The 23,753-nt window shown below is 37.5% G+C and overlaps 1 protein-coding gene and 1 pseudogene across 5 annotated transcripts in view; both read right to left on the bottom strand.

The window, feature by feature from the left end:
• The window catches only part of CDK6 (cyclin dependent kinase 6), a 244,420-nt gene that overhangs the window by 178,010 nt on the left and 42,657 nt on the right, over positions 1-23,753 (bottom strand). For all 5 annotated transcript variants that reach the window (XM_072784181.1, XM_072784183.1, XM_072784184.1 and 2 more), the window contains exon 3: positions 684-819. In XM_072784181.1, coding sequence (XP_072640282.1) covers positions 684-819 — 136 coding nt within the window. The remainder of the gene's footprint in view (positions 1-683; positions 820-23,753) is intronic.
• Positions 5,256-6,431, bottom strand: LOC140609067 (ubiquitin-like modifier-activating enzyme 5 pseudogene; annotated as a pseudogene).

Raw genomic sequence — 23,753 nt, 5'->3', positions numbered from 1 at the left:
CCAGTACATCTAGCCTGCTGACCTCTAAGGAGTCTTACATCATTCCTGAATCCCAATGGTTTAGGACAGTACCTGGTACTTAGGCTTCCTATAAATATTTTATGAATGAGAAAAAAAATGGAGAAAGAAGGACCTAAGAACCAGTATTTCAGATCTACATAGTATAATTCATGTCCTGGAGTCAGTATACAATTATACTATTCAATGTGCTCAGGCCCAAAGTTTCAGATTACATCGCTTGGAGCCTGTCAATCATCAGAAAAAGACTGAGCTATATTTATGACACTATACCCTCTAAGGTTAGGGGCAGATAATGTACATATAGATACTTTTAAATACTTTTAATACATATTAAAACTAAAAAGGTTTTTTCACTGAGTCCTAAAACTAATGAACTAGAATATATCTTATTCTTTGAACATCTCACTGGGTTAATATATTTAACTATATATAGTTCCAAAACTGTGTTCCAAAAACTCTAATTCTGGCCTTTTTCTTTTTAAAGTAAGCTCTACACACAATGTGGGCCTTGAACTCACAACCCTGAGATCAAGAGTCTCATGCTCTACTGACTGAGCCAGCCAGATGCCCCCCTCGCAATTTTCATATGGAAGAAATGCAATTGCTTAATAAACTTTAACAGTGTGATAACTTAAATCAAGCAGGAAGATGACTCTTGATACCTTTATGGTTTCAGTGGGCACTCCCGGCTCTGGGACTTTATCCAAATAAGTGGTCAAGTCTTGATCAACATGTTCAAACACTAATGTTAGTTTCGTTTCTCTGTCTGTTCGTGACACTGTGCATACATCAAACAATCTAAAAGAAAAAAGAAAAGAGACATTAAGTATATAGCAATAAGCAAAGAACTTGTATGTCTTAACACATATCCGGCAATTCGATCATACAATGAGAAAAAAAATACCAGTGTTGATCATTCCTTGTGATAATATGGAAGGATGCCTAATGGGATTTGATATTTTAATAGCAATATGAGATTCAGGAGAGAAGCACTTGGGTAAATAATGACAAAATCCACAGTGGCAAAGAGAAAACAAGACCAGCATAAGAATGTCTGCCTGGAGAGTTTCCTTAGTTAAGAACTTACATACAACTATTTGCCAACGGAGATAGTTTAAAAAACTGCAGCCTAGGAAAAATATGGTTCTTCTTTGCACACAGTTCAAGAATTATTAGAGACCAATTAAGCATTCTTTGGAGATGCTGGACTCCACAATGAAGATTTTCCTGGATTTTTTTTTTTTGAGGATTTTATTTATTTTATCATGAGAGACACACAGAGAGAGGCAGAGATATAGACAGAAGGAGAAGCAGGCTCCCTGCAAGAGAGCCTAATGGGGGACTCGATCCCTGGATCCCGGGATGATGCTTTGAGCCAAAGGTAGATGCTCAACCACTGAGCCACCCATGCATCCTGATTTTCCTGGAATTTAAGGTGTTACAAACATGCCTGTGAAAATAAAGATGGTGAAATAAAGAGAAATTTGGTTTATTTCTAAGAGAGACTTCTCATCCTGGAAAGGGCAAAATTTCTTGGTTTAAAAATTCCAAATATCATGCTAATTAAAACGGAAACTTCAACATTTTGGGGGGAGAGAGGTGGCATTTGAAACTGCATTAGTCAGCTACATCACCCTTAAGTGATAAAGACAGATTAGATTAACAAACTATAATTAAATTGGTATGGGCAGAATCTAATAATCTTCCACAAAATTCTACAACTAATTCAAAATTCAAGTTTTAAAAGCAAAGCCTTCAGGAATCAGAAGCATTTTCAAGCCCAAGGACAAATTTTTCCTTACTTTCAATCACACACAGCACACTACCCAGCACGAGATGCTCACCACATGTTTGAATAATTAAACAAACCATCCCTAAACAAGCCGTAAGAAAATCTGACAAGAATGTAATATAAATACTAAGCAATGGCTAATAAAATGCTATTCATAGTCTTTTCTTTCATTTTTAAAAACTGAATAAACACTCATTTCAAAGAAACTATTGATAAATGTGCATAAAACCCATCACTAAAATGCAACGTTCTCAATTATGTACTTTGTATATTGACCTCTGTTGAATTTTTAACTTCAAATTGGTTCACCACGACACCCTACTGCATTTCTGGGCTAAACGGAGCCCCACAATATTGGGTACTTCTCTGTAAATCTAAACTAAACGTTAAAATAAACTAAAGAACATTATAATTAAGTTAAATCTGTTGGGATGAACACCACCACCACTAACCTCACATACTTCACAGCCAGATCCATGCTACTTTTTAATTATAGGCAGTCTGGGATGAGTTCTACAACTCCACTAAAATCAATTAAGACCAGCTGAATTTCTTCTTGTATTTACTTCGAAATATTCTGATTTCTAAGTTTTAAAGATTTTATTTTTATTTATTTGAGAGAGAGAGTACACATGCTCACATGTGCCTCTGAGCAGGGGGAGGCGGCAAAGGGGGACGAAGAAAGAACCTAAAGCAGACTCCATGTTGAGCCCAACTGGGGTTAGATCCCAGCTGAAATCAGAGTTGGAAGCCCAACTGACTGAGCCACCCGGGTGCCCCGATTTCTAAGTTTAATCATTTACTTCAAAACTGGATTTTTTTTTTTTTGAAATTTCAAAGTCTTCTGATGACACTAATGTGACTTATTCTGGAAAATTACTCTGATAAAATTAAAACTCCTAATAAATTCATTAAAGATAATGCCATTAATCATATGAATGTCATGCTATGACAAATATGATTACTATCATGCATGAATTTGATGCCTGGGTGTTTATCAAAACAACTCTTTCAGTTTGGTAAAGTGAGGCAATTACCATTTATTCATAGGCTTCTTTGAACCACCCTCTTTCCATTAAAAAAACCCACACACTCTGCCAGCTTCACTGTTTTCTTCCTCTTGAAGAAAAGAGTTCCACAAACACCAACCTTCTTTCTACAGGTTACTTCTATTTTTGTAATGAAATAAAACAGCAGTGAATCATAAATGACATATACTAAATTCAAATACAAACATGGGAACTGCACCATTACAGTTGTGCTTCTTTAACATTGCTTTTAAATGTTTTCCATTATAATTAATACATTTCCTCCATGAAAAAAAATGTATTTTTTATCACTGCCTCAGGTCAACACTGATTTTAGTAACTCCAGTTCTTACTGCACTTATAGTTTGTGATATATATAAGATATTTTAGTAATTTCCAAAAGAAAACAAAAAGTTTGAGAAGGACATAACTGGAGAATAAAAATGATCATAAAAACTGCTGAACCAAAAGGTCACCTGCTTCTAAACCGTTGTTAATTGCTTAACAGTCCTGGCAGTATGCTTTGTTGCTTCATTTTCCTGAAAGCATGTTTTCAAACACTCTTTGTAGGACACAATTCAAGAATAACATCTAACCCACACAAGTTATTTTCCTCAAACCTATATCATTCTCTTCAAAATAAGAAAACTCACTGATGGAACGAACCTGAAACAATTAGACTCCACACCTGAGAGAGACAAAGGTGAGCTCATGGAAGCCACTGCCAATTGTTCTACATGATAAGCCATGGAGAAAAGGCACGGATTTTAATTGGCAATTTTTATTAAGATTTATCTATTTGAGAGAGAAAGAGAACATGTATGAGCAGGGGAAGGGCAGAGAGAGAGGAAGGGGCAGGCTCCCCACTGAGCAGGGAGCCCGATATAGGGCTCGATCCCAGGACCCTGGGATCAAGACCTGAGCTGAAGGCAAATGCTTAACTGATTGAGCCACCCAGGCAACCCTTTATAATTGGCAATTTTTTAAATGTGGAATTTTAAAGAGGCATGTGTGACAGTGCATACCATAAAACATTCCCGTATAAATTTTAATGGATATAATTATTTTATTCTTCTAGGTTACAAAAAGAATGGTGTTCGGTTGAAGTGTCTCATGCTGGTTCAAGAAGGTGGTATTATTTGTCGGGGAGGTCTTCCTGAAATTTTTAAAACTTTATTTTACAAGTGGAAATCACATATTTCATTTTGTATTAACATTTCTTGCCTACAGATTAATTTAGACATTCATATCATCAAAGCAAAAAATCATCAGAGTAGAATATCAGCACAGCATAGTAACATCCTACTGATAATGGCTATACATGCATGTTTTTTATTGGTCTCCAAGCCACCGGGAGTTTATTTAACTAAGGCTCTCTAAGCTTACATTATTTGTATGCAACTCTAGAGAAAGCCAGTTTATCAATTTATAATTTAGTGATTGTGACCATGGCAAATGACACTCTTCTAGTGAATAAATACATGTCAGTCATTGCAGAGGTAATTTAAGTATCTTTTATGCCCCAAATACAGGACAACTATGTAAATGTCTAGAGAATCAAATTTAAATGAAATATTCAGAAGGTAATTCATATGATGGGTATGATCTAGATGACCTTAGCCTAAATATATTCCTTGCTCCACATTGTACAGTGACTCCAGATACATATTCCACAGATGCAATGGTTTCTTTTCCTTGGTCAATGCAGAAATAAAATTTGTACTTCCTGAAAGCACCTTTATCTGTTTATCCATGAAGACAGCTTCTCTTTGTTTGCCTTTGTCTTATTCTGAATATATAATTCACAGGTTTACAAACTTTTCCAATCTCTTCATTTCAGCTTTTATTTCATCAGGTAACATTTGAGAGGACATTTTAATTTTTATAAGTTAACTATTTTAAATTCACTGTTAGCCAAGTTAATAGTAGTGGATAGTTTTCTTGTAGAGAGTGATTCTAAACAGTGAGTAGATGTCTACTAGCTCTCATCAATTGGCTGTACCTCCTGTCCTTTTCCCTATATTTGAGAACTACGCATTTCATTGTCCATGGCCTCAGGCAACAGGGCACAAAGAATAACTGGAAAGAAAAGAAATATAGCATCAAATTGGTTGTTTCTTCCCAGCCCTCCCCCAAAAGGCCAAAACATTTCAGTAGCTAAGTTTTCTTAACTAGACTGAAACATGTGTGGGACACCTGGTGGCTCAGTGGTTGAGCATAAGCCTTAGGCTCAGGCATCATGATCCCTGGGTCCTAGGATCAAGTCCCACTTCAGGCTCCCAAAAGGGAGCCTGCTTCTCCCTCTGCCTATGTCTCTGCTTCTCTGTGTGTCTCTCATGAATAAATAAATAAAATCTTAAAAAAAAAAGAAACATAAGCTTAAGGGGGAATTACTCATTTAGTTGAAGGGAAAAAGCAACAAGTAACATAGTATTTTCAAAAAGTGTAACAATTCTGTGAAGATTATATATCAATTAATGTTGCCCTAAGCTCTGCCAGTTTTTAAATGATTTTTTTTTTAATTGCACAGCAATAGGTTTAAACTCAGGAAATAAGATACAGGTCAGTCCATTATCCACATATCTCAGCCATGATGTCTTCCAAGCTTTCACCAGAATCTTCCACAGTTACCTCAGGGACAGAACCTTCTTTTTGGGAATTGTATATGCTACAGCCATATACACTTACCTTCAGGTAAGTCAGGAACTGAACTTGAAGAATTTTTCAGTTCTTCTTCTGAAACCTAAGATACCAACTCAATACCTCATCCCTGTCTTCATGTATTATCTCTTCTTCTTCTTGAACAACCGACTTCCTGTTCTTATATTCTTCCTGCTACTTCCTGCAATTTCTGTCAACACACTGAGGATTTGACTTCATGGACCCAGTAGGGAAAAAAAATCCTGCACTGCATTATATCCAAGGTAAAAACTAACAGTACCAAAGTTTAACAGAAACTTTAAAACATTTTGTACCAAGATCCCAACCATCATTCCCACAGTGGTAGAAGACTGGCTGCACACACACTTCTCATTTGAGAGTCTTTTCATCAATATTTGCAGCAATTTGGTGGAGCACCCGCAAAATAAACAGATTCCCCAGGAATTATGAGCTGAAACTGCGTTTTCATTGACCCCAGACTTCATCCACATTTGCCCAAGTTCATTACAAGCTGTGTTTATTGTCATCCGAACTTCAAAAACTGTCCACACACCTAAGAAGTAGGTCAATGGCTTTTCCCTCCTCTAATCCACCATTACTTATTCTATCCATGAAATGTTGAAAGTTTTCTACTGAGGTCATATTGTAGTTGTGTGCTTTATAAAGAACATCAGGGTTAATGTTCCTCAAAGCATATTCTGCTACTTGAACTTTACTTAATCCTGCTTGACTGGAAGTTGGGAAAAAGGTTTATTCATATTGGCCAGTTCCTTCTTGTCATAGTCAAAGAGTAGCAACTTAACCAATGCCACATCAGCAGTCACGCTACCAACTCCACCAACACCTATCATTGCTAAAGCAAAGGTATGGAGGTCCTCGCAGTTGCTTCTAATTCCCATTCATTTCAGTGCCATTAGGCAGCTATAGGGACTAGAGTCCACCACCTCCAGGCTCAGCTTCTTTTCTTTTCTTTGATTTTTTTTTTAAAGATTTTATTTATTTATTTGACGAGAGAGAAAGAAAGAGCACACTGGGGCGAATAGCAGAGGGAGAGGGAGAAGCAGGCTCCTGCTATTGAGCAGGGAGCCCAATGCAGGGCTCAATCCCAAGGACCCTAGGATCATGACCTGAGCCAAAGACAGAGACTAAACTGACTGAGACACCCAGGTATCCCCAGGTCCAGCTTCTTGATGAGAAGTCCACCCACAGCCAGTCCACCCACAGCCCGACTTCCCTCCCTGGCCAGTTCCCACTCCAGCTCCTCTACCCAATGCTACAGCCACTCCCTAGACTTGGCCATGGCTGGGGCCCTGGGAAAGTGCTCCTATGTCTCTGTCGCTACCTTGGGCCTTGAGTGCCTTGCAGCCATCCCTCCCCTCAGAACCAACCCTCTTAGCTTCCTCTGTCTTCAAGTCTTGGGAGTCAGGCCACAGTAAAGCCTCAGTCATCAGTGTCTGGAGCTGGAGGCCCATGATGGTGCCTTTCCAGGTGGTTAGGGTGCTAATATTAATTTCATCTGGAAAACGCAGCATAATACTTTCTCCTTAGAAATTCACAAGTGGGGGCACCTGGGTGGCTCAGGTCGTGATCCTGGGATTGAGTCCCGCATGGTGCTCCCTGCAGGGAGCCTGCTTCTCCTTCTACCTATGTCTCTGTGTCTCTCATGAATAAATAAATAAAATCTTAAAAAAAAAAAGAAAAAGTAAAAGAAAGAAATTAACAAGTGACATCAAGGGAACTAGAGGTCCTGGGAGGACCTGTAGGATACCTGCCTCTTTTGGCTCCAATGTTCATGGTCAATATCTTACAGAGCCAGGACTCCATAGAAGACATTTTGGGAAATACTGATATACATTAAAATACAAAATTCAGTCTGACTTGTTAATGAACATTATCACTATAAAAAATAAGTTATATTAGTCATAATGTATAGGAAATGCATTTGAATCAACAATATAAATACAGGCATCCCCCCAGTTTTCGAAAGTTTGTGCCACTTCACTTTCACATCACACCACCGCACTTTTACAAAAGTCCTACATTAGTACACCTGTTTTTGTTAAGCAAAGAAACCAGAAAGAGGATTTTTGCTTTTAGGGAAAAAGAAAAAAGTGAAAATAGCATTCAATACTTGTTTTGTAATGAGCCTTTATAGAGGCAGCATGCACCCCAAACAGTGAGGCACCCCCACAAGCTCCTTCCTCACAACTATACTCACCCTCTAGGCACAACCCGCCTTAGCTTTGAACGGTCTCTGTGAGCATGTGTGCTTTATCTCATTTTATTTTGTGCACCCACTAGCAACATGTGTCCTAGGGTACCAGAAAAGCCTAGGAGAGGTTATTTTTTTGGATCTGGGAACACTCAAAAATTTTTCCATATAAATTAATGGTAATTGCTTCTTTACTTTACACCATTTCAGCCTACAAAAGGTTTCATAGGAACATTCTACTTTCAAATAGCAGGAAAGGCCTGTATTCATCTTAGGAATTTTAGAACATAATATTTATGATGCTTTTTTGTCTACAATGACTCCCTCTGGAATTGCCCCAAATCAAATAAATAATAGTCAATGTGGTGGGCAATAAAGAGAACATAGATGTTTTAATATAACAAATAAGTCTCACATAAAGCAACTGAGCGAAACAAGAACTGAAATCCCTGGTATTTGGCAGGAGGTTAACAATCTGTAATATATTTATATAAATCAATGAGGAATGTGACCAAGCTGCCTATAACCCCTACACTTGCAAAACAAAAGAGCCAGACAGGTCTGAACATTAGAATATAAACACTGGAAAATAACTGTATGATTCTTTGTGTTGACCAACATCTTAAGACTTTTGAAAACTTTTTTTTTTTTTTTTGCTATTCAGTAAACTAATAAAAATACCATTTCAATGATTGTGTGATTGCAATTCCATAACAGAAACATAATCACACCATGTTGAATATGAACAAAATAGATGTCTTCTGGAGGAAGTCAAAACTACCATTCAATATGCATCTACTAGAGCTTAGTTTAATGTGATCCAAGTGAATGTTCAGAAAGAAGTGAAAAGTGGTTCTCAGCATTCGCTAACTATGAATCCAGTTTAGCTATGCAAAAAGCAATCCAAAAAAGCCAGATACATCATTACCATTTTACAATTAAGTCAGCCAAGCCCCTCACTATCCCATAAAGTAAGTTATCTCCCTGTCTCAACAGTCCTGACCCCTCAGCTGTAGAGCAGAGAGCAGCACTTGAGGTCCAGCATAGCACTCAAGCTTTCCAGCTGTCCTAGTGATGTAATTATCTCATAACAAAATATCTCCGTGAATTAACTCTGCATCCTATCCATTGTAATTCTTAATGACTGCTTCCTGTTCATGTTTTCCATTTAACTTGCTATTCTGGATCTATTGCATAGGCAAGTTGCCTTCATCTAATGGATGGGATTACATCCAATAGATTTGGGATTTCCAAAGATTACAATTTACAAAGGTCTCCCAAACAACATGCTTTGTAAACACAAGCCCTGCCTTTCTTTTTTGGTTATAATAAAAGGGAAATCTGTATTATTTGTTGTGATTAAACTTTGACCTGTCACAGGAAGTTCTACGAGGATTTTTTTTCCTGTCACTTTTTTTTCATACCCTTGAATGTTTGGACATCAAATAGTTCAAGAGCTGAGAGATGTCTGGCACAGCTGCCTAAGGGCGCTAAACAAAATTTTATTTGAACAACAGCCAGTCCTTGGAATTGAGAAGAATTCTTTTTTCTCTCTCTTTCTCTATAGTCCATGAAGTACATTCTGTGCCTATAGCTTGCACGCACACAAGGTTATGTTCATGCATCCCTCTTGCCCTGCACTACTGGATACTGGCCAGGGTATTCTCCATTTGTTCATTAAATATGGACTGTGTGTGCACTTGTTCTAAAGCAATACTGAATGGTGTAACTCCAGAGGTATTTGCCACCAACAAAAATGAGAATGCTGCTAGAAGGAACTTGCCACTTCAGCAGCATCCGTAAACATTTATGAGTACCTACCATGTGCAGGTGCGGTACTAAGTTTTAGAAATTCCAGTACATCTAAGATGGATATGATCTTTAAGAGCTTTACTATCTAGCTGAGAGAGAGGAGACTGATATACAAAACTGTAAGTAATGCATCTGGCTAAGTATTAATTTGAAATAAATTCTATAAATATAACATGAAACTTTATCACATCAAAGTGAATTCATTCTACATCCTAATATTCGGTAGACATCTGTGATGTGTCTGCTTTTGCAACACCTATTACCTCTTCCATAAGCCATATTCTCATTTTTTTGTTGAGGAACTACTCCTATTCAGGCAATATAGTTTGGGGGCATGAGTGCAGTATGGCATGTAACCTACCCCACAGAGTGACACACTGATTCAGGGATGGAGAGGACCATATGACTCAGTCCCAGGACTTTTACTAGAACTTCTGGGAGAGTAGAGCTCTTTTTATTCTGAGATTACCAAACTGGCAACATATAAGCTTGCAGGTGCCGATGGCTGTCTTTGCAACCACTTTAGTGAGGATATCATGGAATGCAGCCAAACGGGAAAGAGAGCCAAGGCAGAGAAATGATAGGCAAGAGATTCTAGACGCCACTGGTTAAGCACTGGCCCCACCTGTGCCAACATAACCCTGGATTTATTAGTTATGTTAGCCAGTAACATCACTTTTATGTTTACCCAGTTTGAGCGGGGCTTTTATCACTTACCAAAAAAAAAACCAAAAACAAACCCAAAATTGTCCCAAGACATTTATACGTATCTTGAAATGGTTAAATGATTTTGAAACATCAATATCTGACTTCAAATATGTTTTACATTTAAGACAAAATGAATTAAGGTCAAGCATATAAATAGTAGTAGTTTCCTCTAGGTGACTGAACAAACCCTGACTTGCTGGGAGACAATTTCCTTTAAATGATCCCTCGATGAGCTGGTCCATTGGGCAAGAGTAACTGACAGTCCCAGAGCAGACTAATTCATCTCTCCCAAGAAGGCACACAGCTTCCTCCCAGGATTCCTATTGGAGGTTCTTGGTCTGACTGCAGAAACATTTTGTGGAGAAAAAGTGGAGAAAGGCAGAAGACACACAGACAAGTTTAGAGCAAAGAGGAATATATAAGCTAGAACAGGAAAGGACTCGGTGGGGTAAGAGGAAGTGAGGAAGAGGCAAGGAGAAGTATTTAAAAATAACACAAATATAGTTTAATTTAAAGGCTGAATCCGAATGCTCAGAGATATGTTCTCCTAGAACCCTGAATTAAGCAACCTCACTACCTATTGCTGAAAAGGGGACATGCACAGATGACCCTCGGGCAATGCAGAGTTTAGGGGTGCTGACCTCTTCGCAGTCAAAAATCCATGTGTAACTTTTGATTTCCCCCAAATTTAACTTCTAACAGTCTGCTGACCAGAGGCCTTACTGAGAACATAGTCGATTAACACATATTTTGTGTGTTAAATTTATTATATATTGAATTTTTTAAATAAGGCAAGCTGGTGCTCACTTGTGCAGTACATATACCAAAACTGGCCCCGATGCAAATTTGACAAACGTTCCGTATTTTTAAAAAATAAAATAAAATAGAGTAGAGCAAAGAAAATGTTATTAAGAAAATCATAAGGAAGAGAAAATACATTTACAGTACTCTATTGGAAAAAATCTGCACACATATAAGTGGTTATAGGCATTCAAACCTGTGTTATTCAAGGGTCAAGAGATATGTCAAGTCATAACTATAAAGCAGGGACATCTCTGTTCATGCTGTTAAGTTTAAGGCTACCATCATTTGACAAATGAATGAGAAGTCAACATCTTTTATTTACTAAATCACTTGATTCTTTATAGCCTTAAAGAGAGTGTTCAAAAGAAAGCTTCATGGTTCATCTTCCTCTAGTCTATCTTTAGAGTTTCTACTAATCTGGTTTTAGCTTATATCAACATATATGTGGCAATCTGGATCTATGAGGTAATATCTTTGCATCCACTAACCACAAAATGTCTCATAAGTTAAATGGGAATCCCCCAAATTGGGCAAGTTTACAAGATATGGCTTGCACTAAAGTAAATATTTAAAACAGAGCAAACAGTAAAACTCGTATATATGGAAACACACTTGTACCATATGACAGCACAAAATTGGTATACTATTACCTAGCCTCTAAATTAGCTACGTGGAAGTTCTAATCGGAATATGTGGTGTCTATAAACTATTCTGCTCATATTCAAGATGAATTCCTGAAATGGACATTAAACAATAGAATTCAAACTTCTTTCATAGTCCTACAGCAAGCACTAGAGGCACTCTTACATTATCAAACAGTTCTTTATATTGCATTTTGTCTGAATGAAAGGCAAAGAGAAGAATGAAGTAGTAGCATCATTCTGTTATGCTAACTATATGCTATTATGGGAAGAAGGAAACACTACTTTAAAGCTCAAACAAATGAGGAAATCATAAAAACCTATTTGTTCTCTTATAGGGCAGAGAATGGTAGCAGAGGTGAAATATTCGACAAATGCATTCTAAGTCATCATGCAAATCACTATCTACCCAAAGTCAAGGGACAGAAAACACAGGTAGCTAAGCAATGCTGAGTTGCTGTTTTTGCTGAGTCTAGTTCCAATACAAAATAGTTTTGTAAGTTCAAAAAGAATAGAAAGTCATTTCTACAAAGGGAAGAAACCTGCAAATTGAGAAAATTCAGGAATATTCCATATGGATTGTAATAAACACCATTTGGGGCAACCCCAGCTACAGGGCAGGAATGAGATACTAACTACTCTTTTACTTGTTGAGATCTCCACCAAGACTCAATCACCTTATTTACACAACAGTCAGCTTCCATCAGCCACTTGACAAACATAAATATGTTGGTCAAAATTAGGGCCTGACATGAGTGAAAGGATTAAGAGACCCCAAAATCTGTGGCATTTGGTGTGAAGGTCATGGGCCCCAAGTCTTAAACCCCATTGACAGGTCAGAGGTTACAGATTAGCCATCTAGAGATAGCCAGCCTTAAACTGGAAGTGCCTCTCTACATTTCTGTTTATCCTGTTATTTTGATTCTCCAGGGCCCCTGGCACAACATCTAACTCATAGCAATGGTGTTCAATAAATGTTTGCTGAATGAATTAGACTTTCAGAACTGTAACTCAGAGAAAAGTCACCAGCAAAGTAAAAGAAGATCTTCGGAGATGTCATTAGGAAAAAAAGCATGGCAACTGAGGTAAAGTGAGGAGATGCGCTAGAAAGTTGCATTTATTAACTAACACGGTTAGTTTGTTCCCTATCTACTAGCCACTTCTACATGTGTGGGCTTTTTTAGTTTTCACAACAACAACTCTATGAGATGGTGCTCATTTTATGATAAAGGAACAGATGTATGTCATCAAGAGTTCACTGCAGTATCATTCATAACAGCTAAAAAAAGTAGAAATGATTCAAGTGTCCATCAACTGATACATGCATAAACAGAAGATGGTATATCCATATAATGGAATATCATTTGATAATAAAAAGGAGTGAAGTAGAACATGGTATGACAAGGATAAATCTTGAAAAGGGTATGCTAAAGTGAAAACAGCCAGTCATGAAAGGCCACGAATTGCACAATTTCTTTTATATGAAAGGTCCGGAGTAGATGGATCCATAGGTATGGAAAGGAGATCAGTGGTCGCCAAGGGCTGGAGGTGGTGGGGCAGGAGAGGAAGAGAAGATGACCAGTAATGCAACTGGGGTATCTTTGGGGTGATAAAATGGTCCAAAATTAGATCATGGTGATGGTTGGACAACTCAGTTAATAGACCAAAACCACTGAACTGTTGATACAGATAAACTTGATGGTATATAAAGTGTATCTCAATAAAGCTGTTTAAAAACAAAAGGAGGAGGGGCACCTGGGGGCTCAGACGGTTAAGCATCTGCCTTAGGCTCAGGTCATGATCTCAGGTCCTGGAATCAAGCCCAGCATTTTGGGCTCCCTGCTCAGCAGGAATCTGCTTCCCCCCCCACTCCATCCCCCCTGCTCACGGTCTCTCTCTTTCTCTCTGTCTCTCAAATAAATAACAATAAAATAAAATAAAATAAAACAAAATAAAAACAAAAGGAGGAAAGAAATAGCCAAAGAGAGGTTTAGTACTTTGCCTAAAGCACAGGACAGTAAGCAGTGGAGATAGGATCTGAAGTCAGACTGTCTGGTTTCCTAACCATTGTGAAATGCTACCTCTGCAGCATTTGGGTCAAAGACCTATCTATGGCAAAGGAGACACACTGGCTTACAGGAGCTGTAGTAATGCCAACTCCCAAATGTCTTTGGTAAACCTGGATACAGCAGTCTATGCTTTCACATGCTGGAGTGAAAAACAGAAATGTTCGGAAAATTCACAGGAAAAATCAAGTTGGAGACTATTGATCCCCTAGGCCTTCTCACATCCTTCCCTTAACTAGTTAGAAAAAGAACACACTTCAGTTCACCCAACAGAGCTAGAAAAAGATATCCTGATCTCAAAAACACAGAGTTAAATGATATTTTTGAAAGGAAAGTCAACAGCTCTGGCTTGAGTCAGAAAGAGTGCTGGATTCTGGAAAACTTCCAACATTCAGTTCTGTCTCCATTTCTGACCTGTAAAAGCCCTGTTCTCCAGCTCTGGGTCTCTCTTGAGGAAAAACGACGAATCCGCCAAAACGAGGCAGCTGTCTGTGCTGAAGACTGTCTGCTGGGTCTTAGGAGAAAACTAACCAAACTGTACCTACACCATCAGCCAAAAATCTTTCATAATCACATCCTTATGAGGTGAGTAAATTCATCCCAGCGCTAATTCACTCAGGTATTTAGGATTAGGTTTGTATCTAATAAAACAACCACTGAAGGTAGCTCCTTTAAAGGAAACATAAATGACTGTGAACGTATGAGAAAAATATAGTAGCAACTTAATGAAATATAAATGAAAACACCAGCAATATACTACTTAAGCCCTTCAAACTGGGTAATGAATTTTAAATGATAAAATGGCATACTGTCTGTGAGGGTTTGTGAAATGGACCCACATCACTGTGGAGTACAAACTGGTAAAAATAAAAAACAAAAACAAAAAACACAACAAAAAACAACAGTAACAAAAACTTTCTGGAGAGTCATCTAGCAAGACCGGTAGATAGGTACATAAATAGATACATAGCTCACACAGCCTTTAAAAAGGTGATTCAGATTCATATTTACTGAACATAGAAAGGCATTCATAATATGTTATTAAAAGAAAATGCAGGTTTCAAAAGAATATGTGCAGTTTGATTCCACATACATAAACAAAATGGCAGAAAGATAAATCAAGATGCTAACAGTGGTTATCTCTGAGTGATGAGATTACTGAGTTGTGTTTCCTGTTATTTGCCTATTTCTAGACTTTCTACACTGAGAACTTAACTTTTTAAAAGATTTTATTTATTTATTCATGAGAGACATAGAGAGAGGCAAAGACAAAGGCAGAGGGAGAAGCAGGTTCCCTGCGGGGAGCCTGATGCAGGACTCTGCAGGCCCTCAGGATCAGCCCTGAGCAGAAGGCAGATGCACAACCACTGAGCCACCCAGGCGTCTCAAGAACTTACCAATTTTTAATAATAAAAAAAATCACCATTTGAAAAACAAGAATTATAAAAGCTTCTTTTCTTATTTAAGTTTTCTTCCTTTCATGACTTGAATACTTTTCTTCAATCTGCTCCTTCCTCTATGTTACTGAGAAAAATCCTGATCCTCAGTCCTGAAGTGGGAAGTTTTAAAAATTAAATATAAGTTCTTAAACTTGTTCTAGGAGAAAAAAATAATATGTATGCATTACTACCTCACTGAAGGTTATGTATGGAACAACTCCATAAAAAAGCATGTAGGAAAAATAAAATTACTTTTCTGATGCCTAGCTAATTGTTAGGTCACAAAAGTAACAGAATTACCATGAAATAAAAGAGAAATGATGACAGCTTACAAATTCTTCAAATTACTCTAATGTTTATCATACAAGCCAAAGAAAAATCCTGCATGGTAGAATTATGGAATTTTCAAAGTATGGGGAAATATAAAGATTATCTGGTTCTGTACACTGTACAAAGAAACACAGGCCAAAAGAATGCAGACAGGCAAAGCAACTGAAAGAATAAGACACCTGGGTCTCCTAAGAATTCAGAGCCCTTTCTAATATAATGAAGTATACCCAAAAGAACCAAAGAACAACAGCATGTTTTTTTTTAAAGTCATTATAAAAATTACACCTAACCTTACATTCTATTTTTTTTTAAGATTTATTTATTTATTAGAGAGAGAGAGACAGCAAGCCCGCACATACATGTGAGTGAAGCCAGGAGAAGGGGCAAAAGGGCAAAGGGCAGAGAGAGAATCTTCAAACAGACTTCTACCTGAGAGCAGAGCCCGATGTGGAGCTTGATCCCAGGACCCTGAGATCGTGACCTAAGCTGAAATCAAGAGTTGGCCACCCAACCGACTGAGCCACTCAAGCACCCCTAATATCTTACATTTTAAAATTGGATCTGTTGAAACAAATTTCCAGGAACTACTATGTTAAGAACTGAAAAAAATATCTATAAATATATTTTAAGGACACCATCAGGAAACTATATGAAAAGATAAGCAAAGAGAACATAGTTGGAAATGTTAAAAGAACTGATAGCTCTATCAACTACCAAGCTTAGGTATCTGAAAATAGGTTGTTCTGTTCAGATGTAAAAATGTATAATATTAAGTTATGATTTAGTATGCCTAAAAAGCAATTTTATTTTAGAGTTTAATCTTTGTTCTAGGAATATTTCATATAATAAGGTAAATATTACATGGTGTTGATAGCAATTAAAAATTAAAGGAGGTAAGAATTTGAAAATGTAGCTCTAACTATATGTCCCCCAAGGAAGAACTTTTCTTTTGCAAAGAACCATAGGAACAACTCATACTGAGATTCTATCGGGCAACTATCCACATGAGAATTTTCTTTTTTTACCTATTGTAAGCCCTCAAACTATTTTTAAAAATCAAAGTTTTTAATGGAATTCTCTGTAGCATGCATTAAACATTTTAACTTTTTACGCACAATATACTGATTGCGTTCTACTGATAGATAATTCACAGTCACTATTGTTATTATGAAATTATAAACATTTAATTCTGCTGCATGACTATGATCTTTTATTTGAGTGCTTTCTAGGCACATAAACATGAGACCAGGAGATCCACACTGAGACACATCATAAATCAAACTGTCAAAAAGCAAAAAAAGAATCTGGAAAGCAGCAAGGATTAAGCTACCTACCACCTACAAAGGAAACTCAGTACAATTAATAGCCAACATCTCATCAGAACCATGGAAGACAGAAGGCAGTGGATGACACATTTAATGTGCTGAAAGAAAAAAATACTGCTAACCAAGAATTCTATATCCAGAGAGACTATCCTTCAAAAATGAAGGTGAAATTAAGACCTGCTCAGATAAACAAAAGCTGAGGGAATTTGTTGCCAGAAGATCTGCCCTCGAAGAAATGCTACAGGGAGTCGTTCAGGTTGAAATGAAAGGACAGGAGACAGTAACTCAAAGCCACATGAAGAAATAAAGAACCATGGCAAAGGTAACTAACTACATAGATAAAAAATTTAGGGATCCCTGGGTGGCACAGCGGTTTGGCGCCTGCCTTTGGCCCAGGGCGCGATCCTGGAGACCCGGGATTGAATCCCATGTCAGGCTCCTGGTGCATGGAGCCTGCTTCTCCCTCTGCCTGGGTCTCTGCCTCTCTCTCTCTCTCTGTGACTATCATAAATTTAAAAAAAAAAAAGTTTAAAAGCCAGCATTATTGTAGTTTGGTTTGGGAAATCTTTTTTTCCTAATATGATTAAAAAGACAAATGCATAAGACAATAAGTATACATCTATGGTAAAGGTTGTACAATGTATAAAGATGAAATGTGTGACAATAATAGCAGAAAAGGTGATGGACAGAACTATACAGGAAAAAAGGTTTTTATACACTATAGAAGCCAAGTTGGTATTATTTAAAACTAGACCGTTTTAGGTTTAGGGTGTTAATTATAATCTCCAATGTAATTACTAAGAAAAAAAAATTTTTTTGAAACTATGTTCATGTCCTGAGAAATATTTTCTTGAATCTTCTAACATTTATGAGCTCTTAGAGTGAGCCCAGGACTGTACCTGAGACTTTACATATGCAAACCCACTGAATTCTTTTAATATCCCTATTAAGTGGGTATTATTATCCTCATTTTACAGATGGAGAAGCTGAGATAGACACAGTGATTTGTCCAGAGTGATATAACTCTAAGACACACAACGAGGATTTCAATTAGAACCTTCACATGCTTCTTTCTCCTTGATCTGGACCTCCAATATCTAGAATCTTGTGGTCCTATTCTCTTCTCACCCAATGCACCACCACCTCTGCTACATAGCCAATAACAAATGACAATTATCGCCCTCGTGGCCAAGGCTTCATATAATACCTAAAGGCTGCAAAATTCCCAACCTGTCTCTCTGAAACAGTTCTCTCCCCAAACGCCACACTCAGTCACCTCTTGGACAACTTTAACCAATATTCTGAATATTTCAATTTCAAAGTGTCTAGAACAGAGCTTATTCGCATTGGTGAACCATACCACCAACCAACCAATTTTCTAAACCCAGAAACCTTCAAGTAATTCTAGGTTCTTCCATGACCCCATACATCTAATCAAGCACCAATTCCACCACCTAAATGTTTCAATATCCACTGCTACTTCCTGAGTTCAGGTACTCATCACTCTAGCCTAAACTTCTATAGAGGGCCCTTCCTGTTCCCTGCCTCATGGAGCCCCTCACTCTGGTCCATAAACCTCCCACAGTGTACACCTGATCATAATACCAAACAAATGCATTCAGCCAACAAATATTTACTCAATATTTGTCATTTTCTAGTATTGTACTGGGTGCTGGGGAGAGAACGATCAATAGATAAAACACATTTTCTTAAGCTGTTGAGAAAGCAGACATAAAAACACGAATATTAACTAATCTGGAAATGCTGAGGGAGAAATATATACAAGGCATTTTTAGAGTAATAAAGGAGGTACCTAACTCAGACTTGTAGTAAAGAATTTGTAGAGGAAATGACAACTGGACTTACACATGGGTTACCCAAGAAGCTGGTGAAGAAAGGGCACTCAAAACCAGGAGAAAGTATAAACACAGGACAGCAAGAAAGTATTCCCCTAGAGAAAGAAAAAAAAAAAAAAAAAAAAACCTTGTCTGCCACACAGAATTTTTTTTCCTGTGGAAAATGGGTATATACTTATGATTTTTAAATAGCTCATTCTGGTGGGCATGGGTAAGAGGGGAACAGTAGCAAGAAGACCAGTCAGGAGACTGTTGCAGTTGTATAAGGAAAATAAAGAGGGCCTGTCCTAAGGAATTGGCAGCAAGGACGGAGAGGAGAGTACAGATTCCAGAAATATTTAGGAGGTTGAATTGGCAGGACTTGCTAAGTGTCTGAATGTGGCGGGGGTGGAGGGATGAGGAAGGAGAAGAAGCCAAGGATGACTCATAGGCTTTTGACTTTGGGGACTTGGTGCCACCCCATGAGATACAGCAGTGTTCCCAGACCTTTGGTTTTCAGGGAACTGTAAAATTTCCAACTAATTTTGGGCTCTGACAGAATGTTGTCAACTAAAGACATAAATACACCCTACCATCGACTATCAACATCATTTCATTAGAAAAAGCACATTTTAACACCCAAAATGTAAACAGATTTAGCTTTCTGAAAAATTCACCCACAGGGCCCTTATTTTTCTAATTTCATCACAGATGATAGAAAATTGGTACCAGGCCTCAGACGAAAACTGGGAAGCCCTGAGATGGAGATCTAGCAGAAGTCCATTCAGCAGTCAGATGAGGAGTTGAAGGCAGAAGAATAATACAGTCCCTGCTCTCACTAATTCTCTAGCCATAGAGACATCTCATATATAATAAAGGTTGCAAAAGAGTTCAAGAGTTATGGAAGCCCTGCAGAAGAGGCACTCATATGCCTAGAGGGATAGTAGCTGGGGCACAGAATCTCAAAGGATGATCTGGAATTTGCCAGATAAACAAGGGAAGCTTGGTGTGATCCGGGCAGGAGGAATGGCATGTCCAAAGGTATGTAGGTATGCAGGAAAATTCATATTTGGGGAACTGTGGATAGTTTGGCATGGCTTGGTGATTATCTTGGAAAATGGCAAGAGAAGAGCTGGAAAAGTAAACAGAAGTGAAATTACGAAGGGGTTGGTAATCCAGGCTAGGAAGTCTGGAAATCTTAGGAACACTGGGGAAGAACCAAAGGATGTTACAGTAGGCAACGCCATGGCCAGATTTACCACTTGGAAATACCACTCTGCCTGCAGAACAGAAGTTGGACTGTAGGGGAATAAAACTGGAGGTGAGGAAAACACGTTGAAAGTGTCTGCAAAAGCCCATGTAAGACATACAGATAGATTAAAGCAAGAGAAGCAGTAAAAAGAGAGACCAATACAACCAACAAATATTTACTGAGCTCCTACACTATTTCAGGCATATCAATGTCAATGAGACAAGATCCCTGCTCCCTTGGAGCTAATTTTCTGTTGTTGTTAAACAAAAAGAAAATCATACTTTACATAAATGTTTTACAGTCTAAAAATTTCACCATATATCAAATGCTTTCACAAGTCTCTAAGTATTTATGTTCATATATGATAAAACCATTTTTAAATTGCACTAAATTTACATAATTTATCAAACCATTTCCCTATTCTTGTAACATTGGCCCATTACCTTACGATAAATGTCTAAATAAGTGACACTGCAAAGATCAAAAGTTATCTACTTTTCTGAATCAAAACATACATATTTTTTAAAAGTTCTTGATCCAGGGGCACCTGGGTGGCATAGCCAGTTAAGTGTCTGATTCTTGGTTTTGACTCAGGTCAAGATCTCAGTGTCCTGGGATCAAGCCCCACATTGGGTTTTGAGTGCTGAGTCTGCTTGGGATTCTCTCTCTCCTCTCCCGTTCCCCTCACTGCTCTCTCTCTCAAATAAATAAATCTTTTTAAAAAAGTTCTTGACCCAAATAGCTTTATAGAAAATTGCATCAATTTCTACTCCCACAGTAATATCTAGGAGGTAGATTTCATAGGATTTGGTGATCATCTCAGGATGTAAAAGTTCAAAGAAGTGAAGATTAGAATGATTTTTAGAGTGCTGGTTTAGGCAACAACATAGATAGTGGTGCAATTTCCAAATAGAAGAAGAAAAGAGAAAAAGAAGATATGAAGAGTAATTAATGAGTTCTTTCTAGAAGAGATGAATTTGAGATGTTTGTGACATTCAGGTGGTAATGCCTAGGGAACAACTGTAAACACATACTGGGAGCTTTGGATACAGGTCAAGTAATAGTTTGGAAAGTTATCAGCATAGGATTGAGACAGAATCTTGGGGACTATAACATGAACAAGAAGAACAGCACCCCTGAACGAATCAGAGGCAAACAAGCAAACAGCTGAGAAAATGTCACACACACACACACAGAAAATGATGCTATTGTAAATCCACTTACAATAGCATCAAAAAACAATAAAATACTTAGGAATAAATTTAAGAAAAGAAGTTCACTGTATACTGAAAACTACAAAACACTGTTAAAAGAAATTAAAGAGGGTCTACATAAATAGAAAAACATCTGTACTCATGGATGAGAGGGATCTGATATTGTTGAGAGGCAGTAATTCTAAAATTGATCTGTAGCTTCAAGGCAGTCCGTATGAAAACTCCAGCCTTTTAGCAGAAATTGATAAGCTGATACTAAAATTCATACAGAAATACAAGGGGCCCAGAGGAGCCAAAATAATCTTGAAAAAGAAAAAGTTGGAAGACTTCTCAATTTTAAAACTTACTATATGCTATAGTACTCAAGACAGTGTGGTATTGGCATAAAGATAAATATATAGGTCTATGGAATAGAATTAAGAGTCCAGAAATTAACTCTCATGTTTATGCTCAACTGATTTTCAACAAATGTGCCAAAAGGTTGAGGAAAGGATAGATTCTTCAACAAATGATGCTAGAATAACTAGATATTCACATGCAAAATACTGAAGTTGGACACCACCTCACAACTTACATAAAAATTAACTCAAAATGGATCACAACCCTAACTGAGCTAAAACTATGAAACTCTTAGAAAACAAGATCTTGAGTTAGGCAATGATACCTTAGCTACGGCGCCGAAAGCACAAACAACAGAAAGAATAAACTGGACTCACCAAAATTAAAGCCATTTGTGCTATAAAGGACATCAAGAAAGTGAAAAGACAACCCACAGAATCAAACTATTTGCAAATCATTTATATGAAAAGAGACTTGCAACCAGAATATATACAAAAACTCTTGCAACTCAATAATAAAAGGACAAATAAACCAACTTAAAATTTGACAAAGTTTGTCAAATATACCTCAATAAAGCTGAAAATAAAATAAAATAATAAAATAAAATAAAATAATGAGCAAAAGATTTGAATAGACATCTCTCTAAAGATATAATATGGGACAATCAGCACAAGAGATGTTTACCCATCATTAGTCACTAGAGAAATTCAAAACAAAACCATGAGATACCACTTCATATACACCAAAATAAATAAAATATAAGAGATAATAAAAATACTGGCAAAGATGTAGAGAAAGTGGAACCCTCATATAATGCTACAGTAGCGATGTAACTAGGTGCAGCCACTCTGCAAAACAGTTGGCAGTTCCTCAAACTGTTCAGTATAGAGTTACCACATGGTGTAGAGTTCTACTCCTTGACATACATACCTAAGAGAAATGAAACATACATCCACACAACAACTTGTAAAGGAATGTTCACAGCTCCATTATTCATAATAGCCAACAACTGGAAACAACCTAAAAGTCCATTAGCTGATGAATGAATAAATAAAACATGTAATATACACACAGTGGAGTATCATTCAGTCACAAAAAAAGAATGAAGGGCTGATACATGCTATATGGAGAACCCTAGAAAACATTAAGCTAAGTGAAAGAAGCCAGGCATAAAAGATTACATATTGAATGATTCCATCCATATGAAATGTCTAGGATAGACAAATCTATAAAAACAGAAAGTAAATTAGAGGTTGCCTAGGGTGAGTGCTGGCAGGGGGACAGAAGAAATGGGGACTGACTGCTAATAGAATAGGATCTCTTTTAGGGGGAATGAAAATGGTCTAAAATTAGATTATTGTAATGGGTTGTACAACCCTGGGAATACACTAAAATCACTGAATCACCCACTTCAAATGGGTAAACTGTATGACATGTCAATTATGTGAGAAAAAGCTATTTGAAAAAGAAAAAAACATAAGAGACTGTCTCAAGAAGAGAGGACTGGTCAATGCTACAGGCAAAGAAGTATACTTTGCTCTTTAACATACTTCCATTGTTGTTTCTTGCCCACAGGATAAAGTAGCAGTACAAAAATCTAATATTTATTGCGTGCTTACTGTATGCCAGATATGGTACTAAGAACTTTATCTGAAAAAAAAAAAAAAGAACTTTATCTGTGTCTATGTATTTAAACCTCTTTTAACACTATAAAGTAGGCATTATCATTTCTTTTACAGATGGAAAGAACTAAGGCTGCAGGATTCGGAGATTGCCCAGTGTCATAAAGCTTATAAACGAAGGAGCCAAAATATGAACTCAGATAATCAGGCACGAGAACCCTCACTCTTAACCACCGTATCCTCCATTCCATGGCCTACTATGGTCCTTTTGATCTCACTGCAATTACCAATCAATTCTCATCAATTTTTAAAATTTTTATTGATTTATTTGAGAGAGAGCTAAGAAAGAGCACATTAGCAGGGGCGGGGGAAGAGGCAGAGGGCAGAAGCAGGCGTCCCGCTGATCAGGGAGCCAGGCTATGGGCTAGATCCCAGGACCCTCTGAACTGAAGGCAGACGCTTAACTCACTGAGCCACCTAGCTGCCCCCATTCTCATCTTTTAACTAGATTCTATCCATCCTGTAATACTTGCAGTCCTTGAAATGTGTATGGTTTTTGCTCTGTGCCTCAATACAAGCTGATACCTCTGTCTACAAAGCTCTCTTCTCTGTCCATCTGGTTACCTCCTGCTCACCTGCAAAGACTACTCAG

The sequence above is a fragment of the Canis lupus genome, chromosome 18 (assembly GCF_048164855.1).
Source record: "Canis lupus baileyi chromosome 18, mCanLup2.hap1, whole genome shotgun sequence".
NCBI lineage: Eukaryota > Metazoa > Chordata > Mammalia > Carnivora > Canidae > Canis > Canis lupus.
Note: the sequence above shows the minus strand (reverse complement) of the source record. Positions and strands in the feature narration are given on the sequence as shown.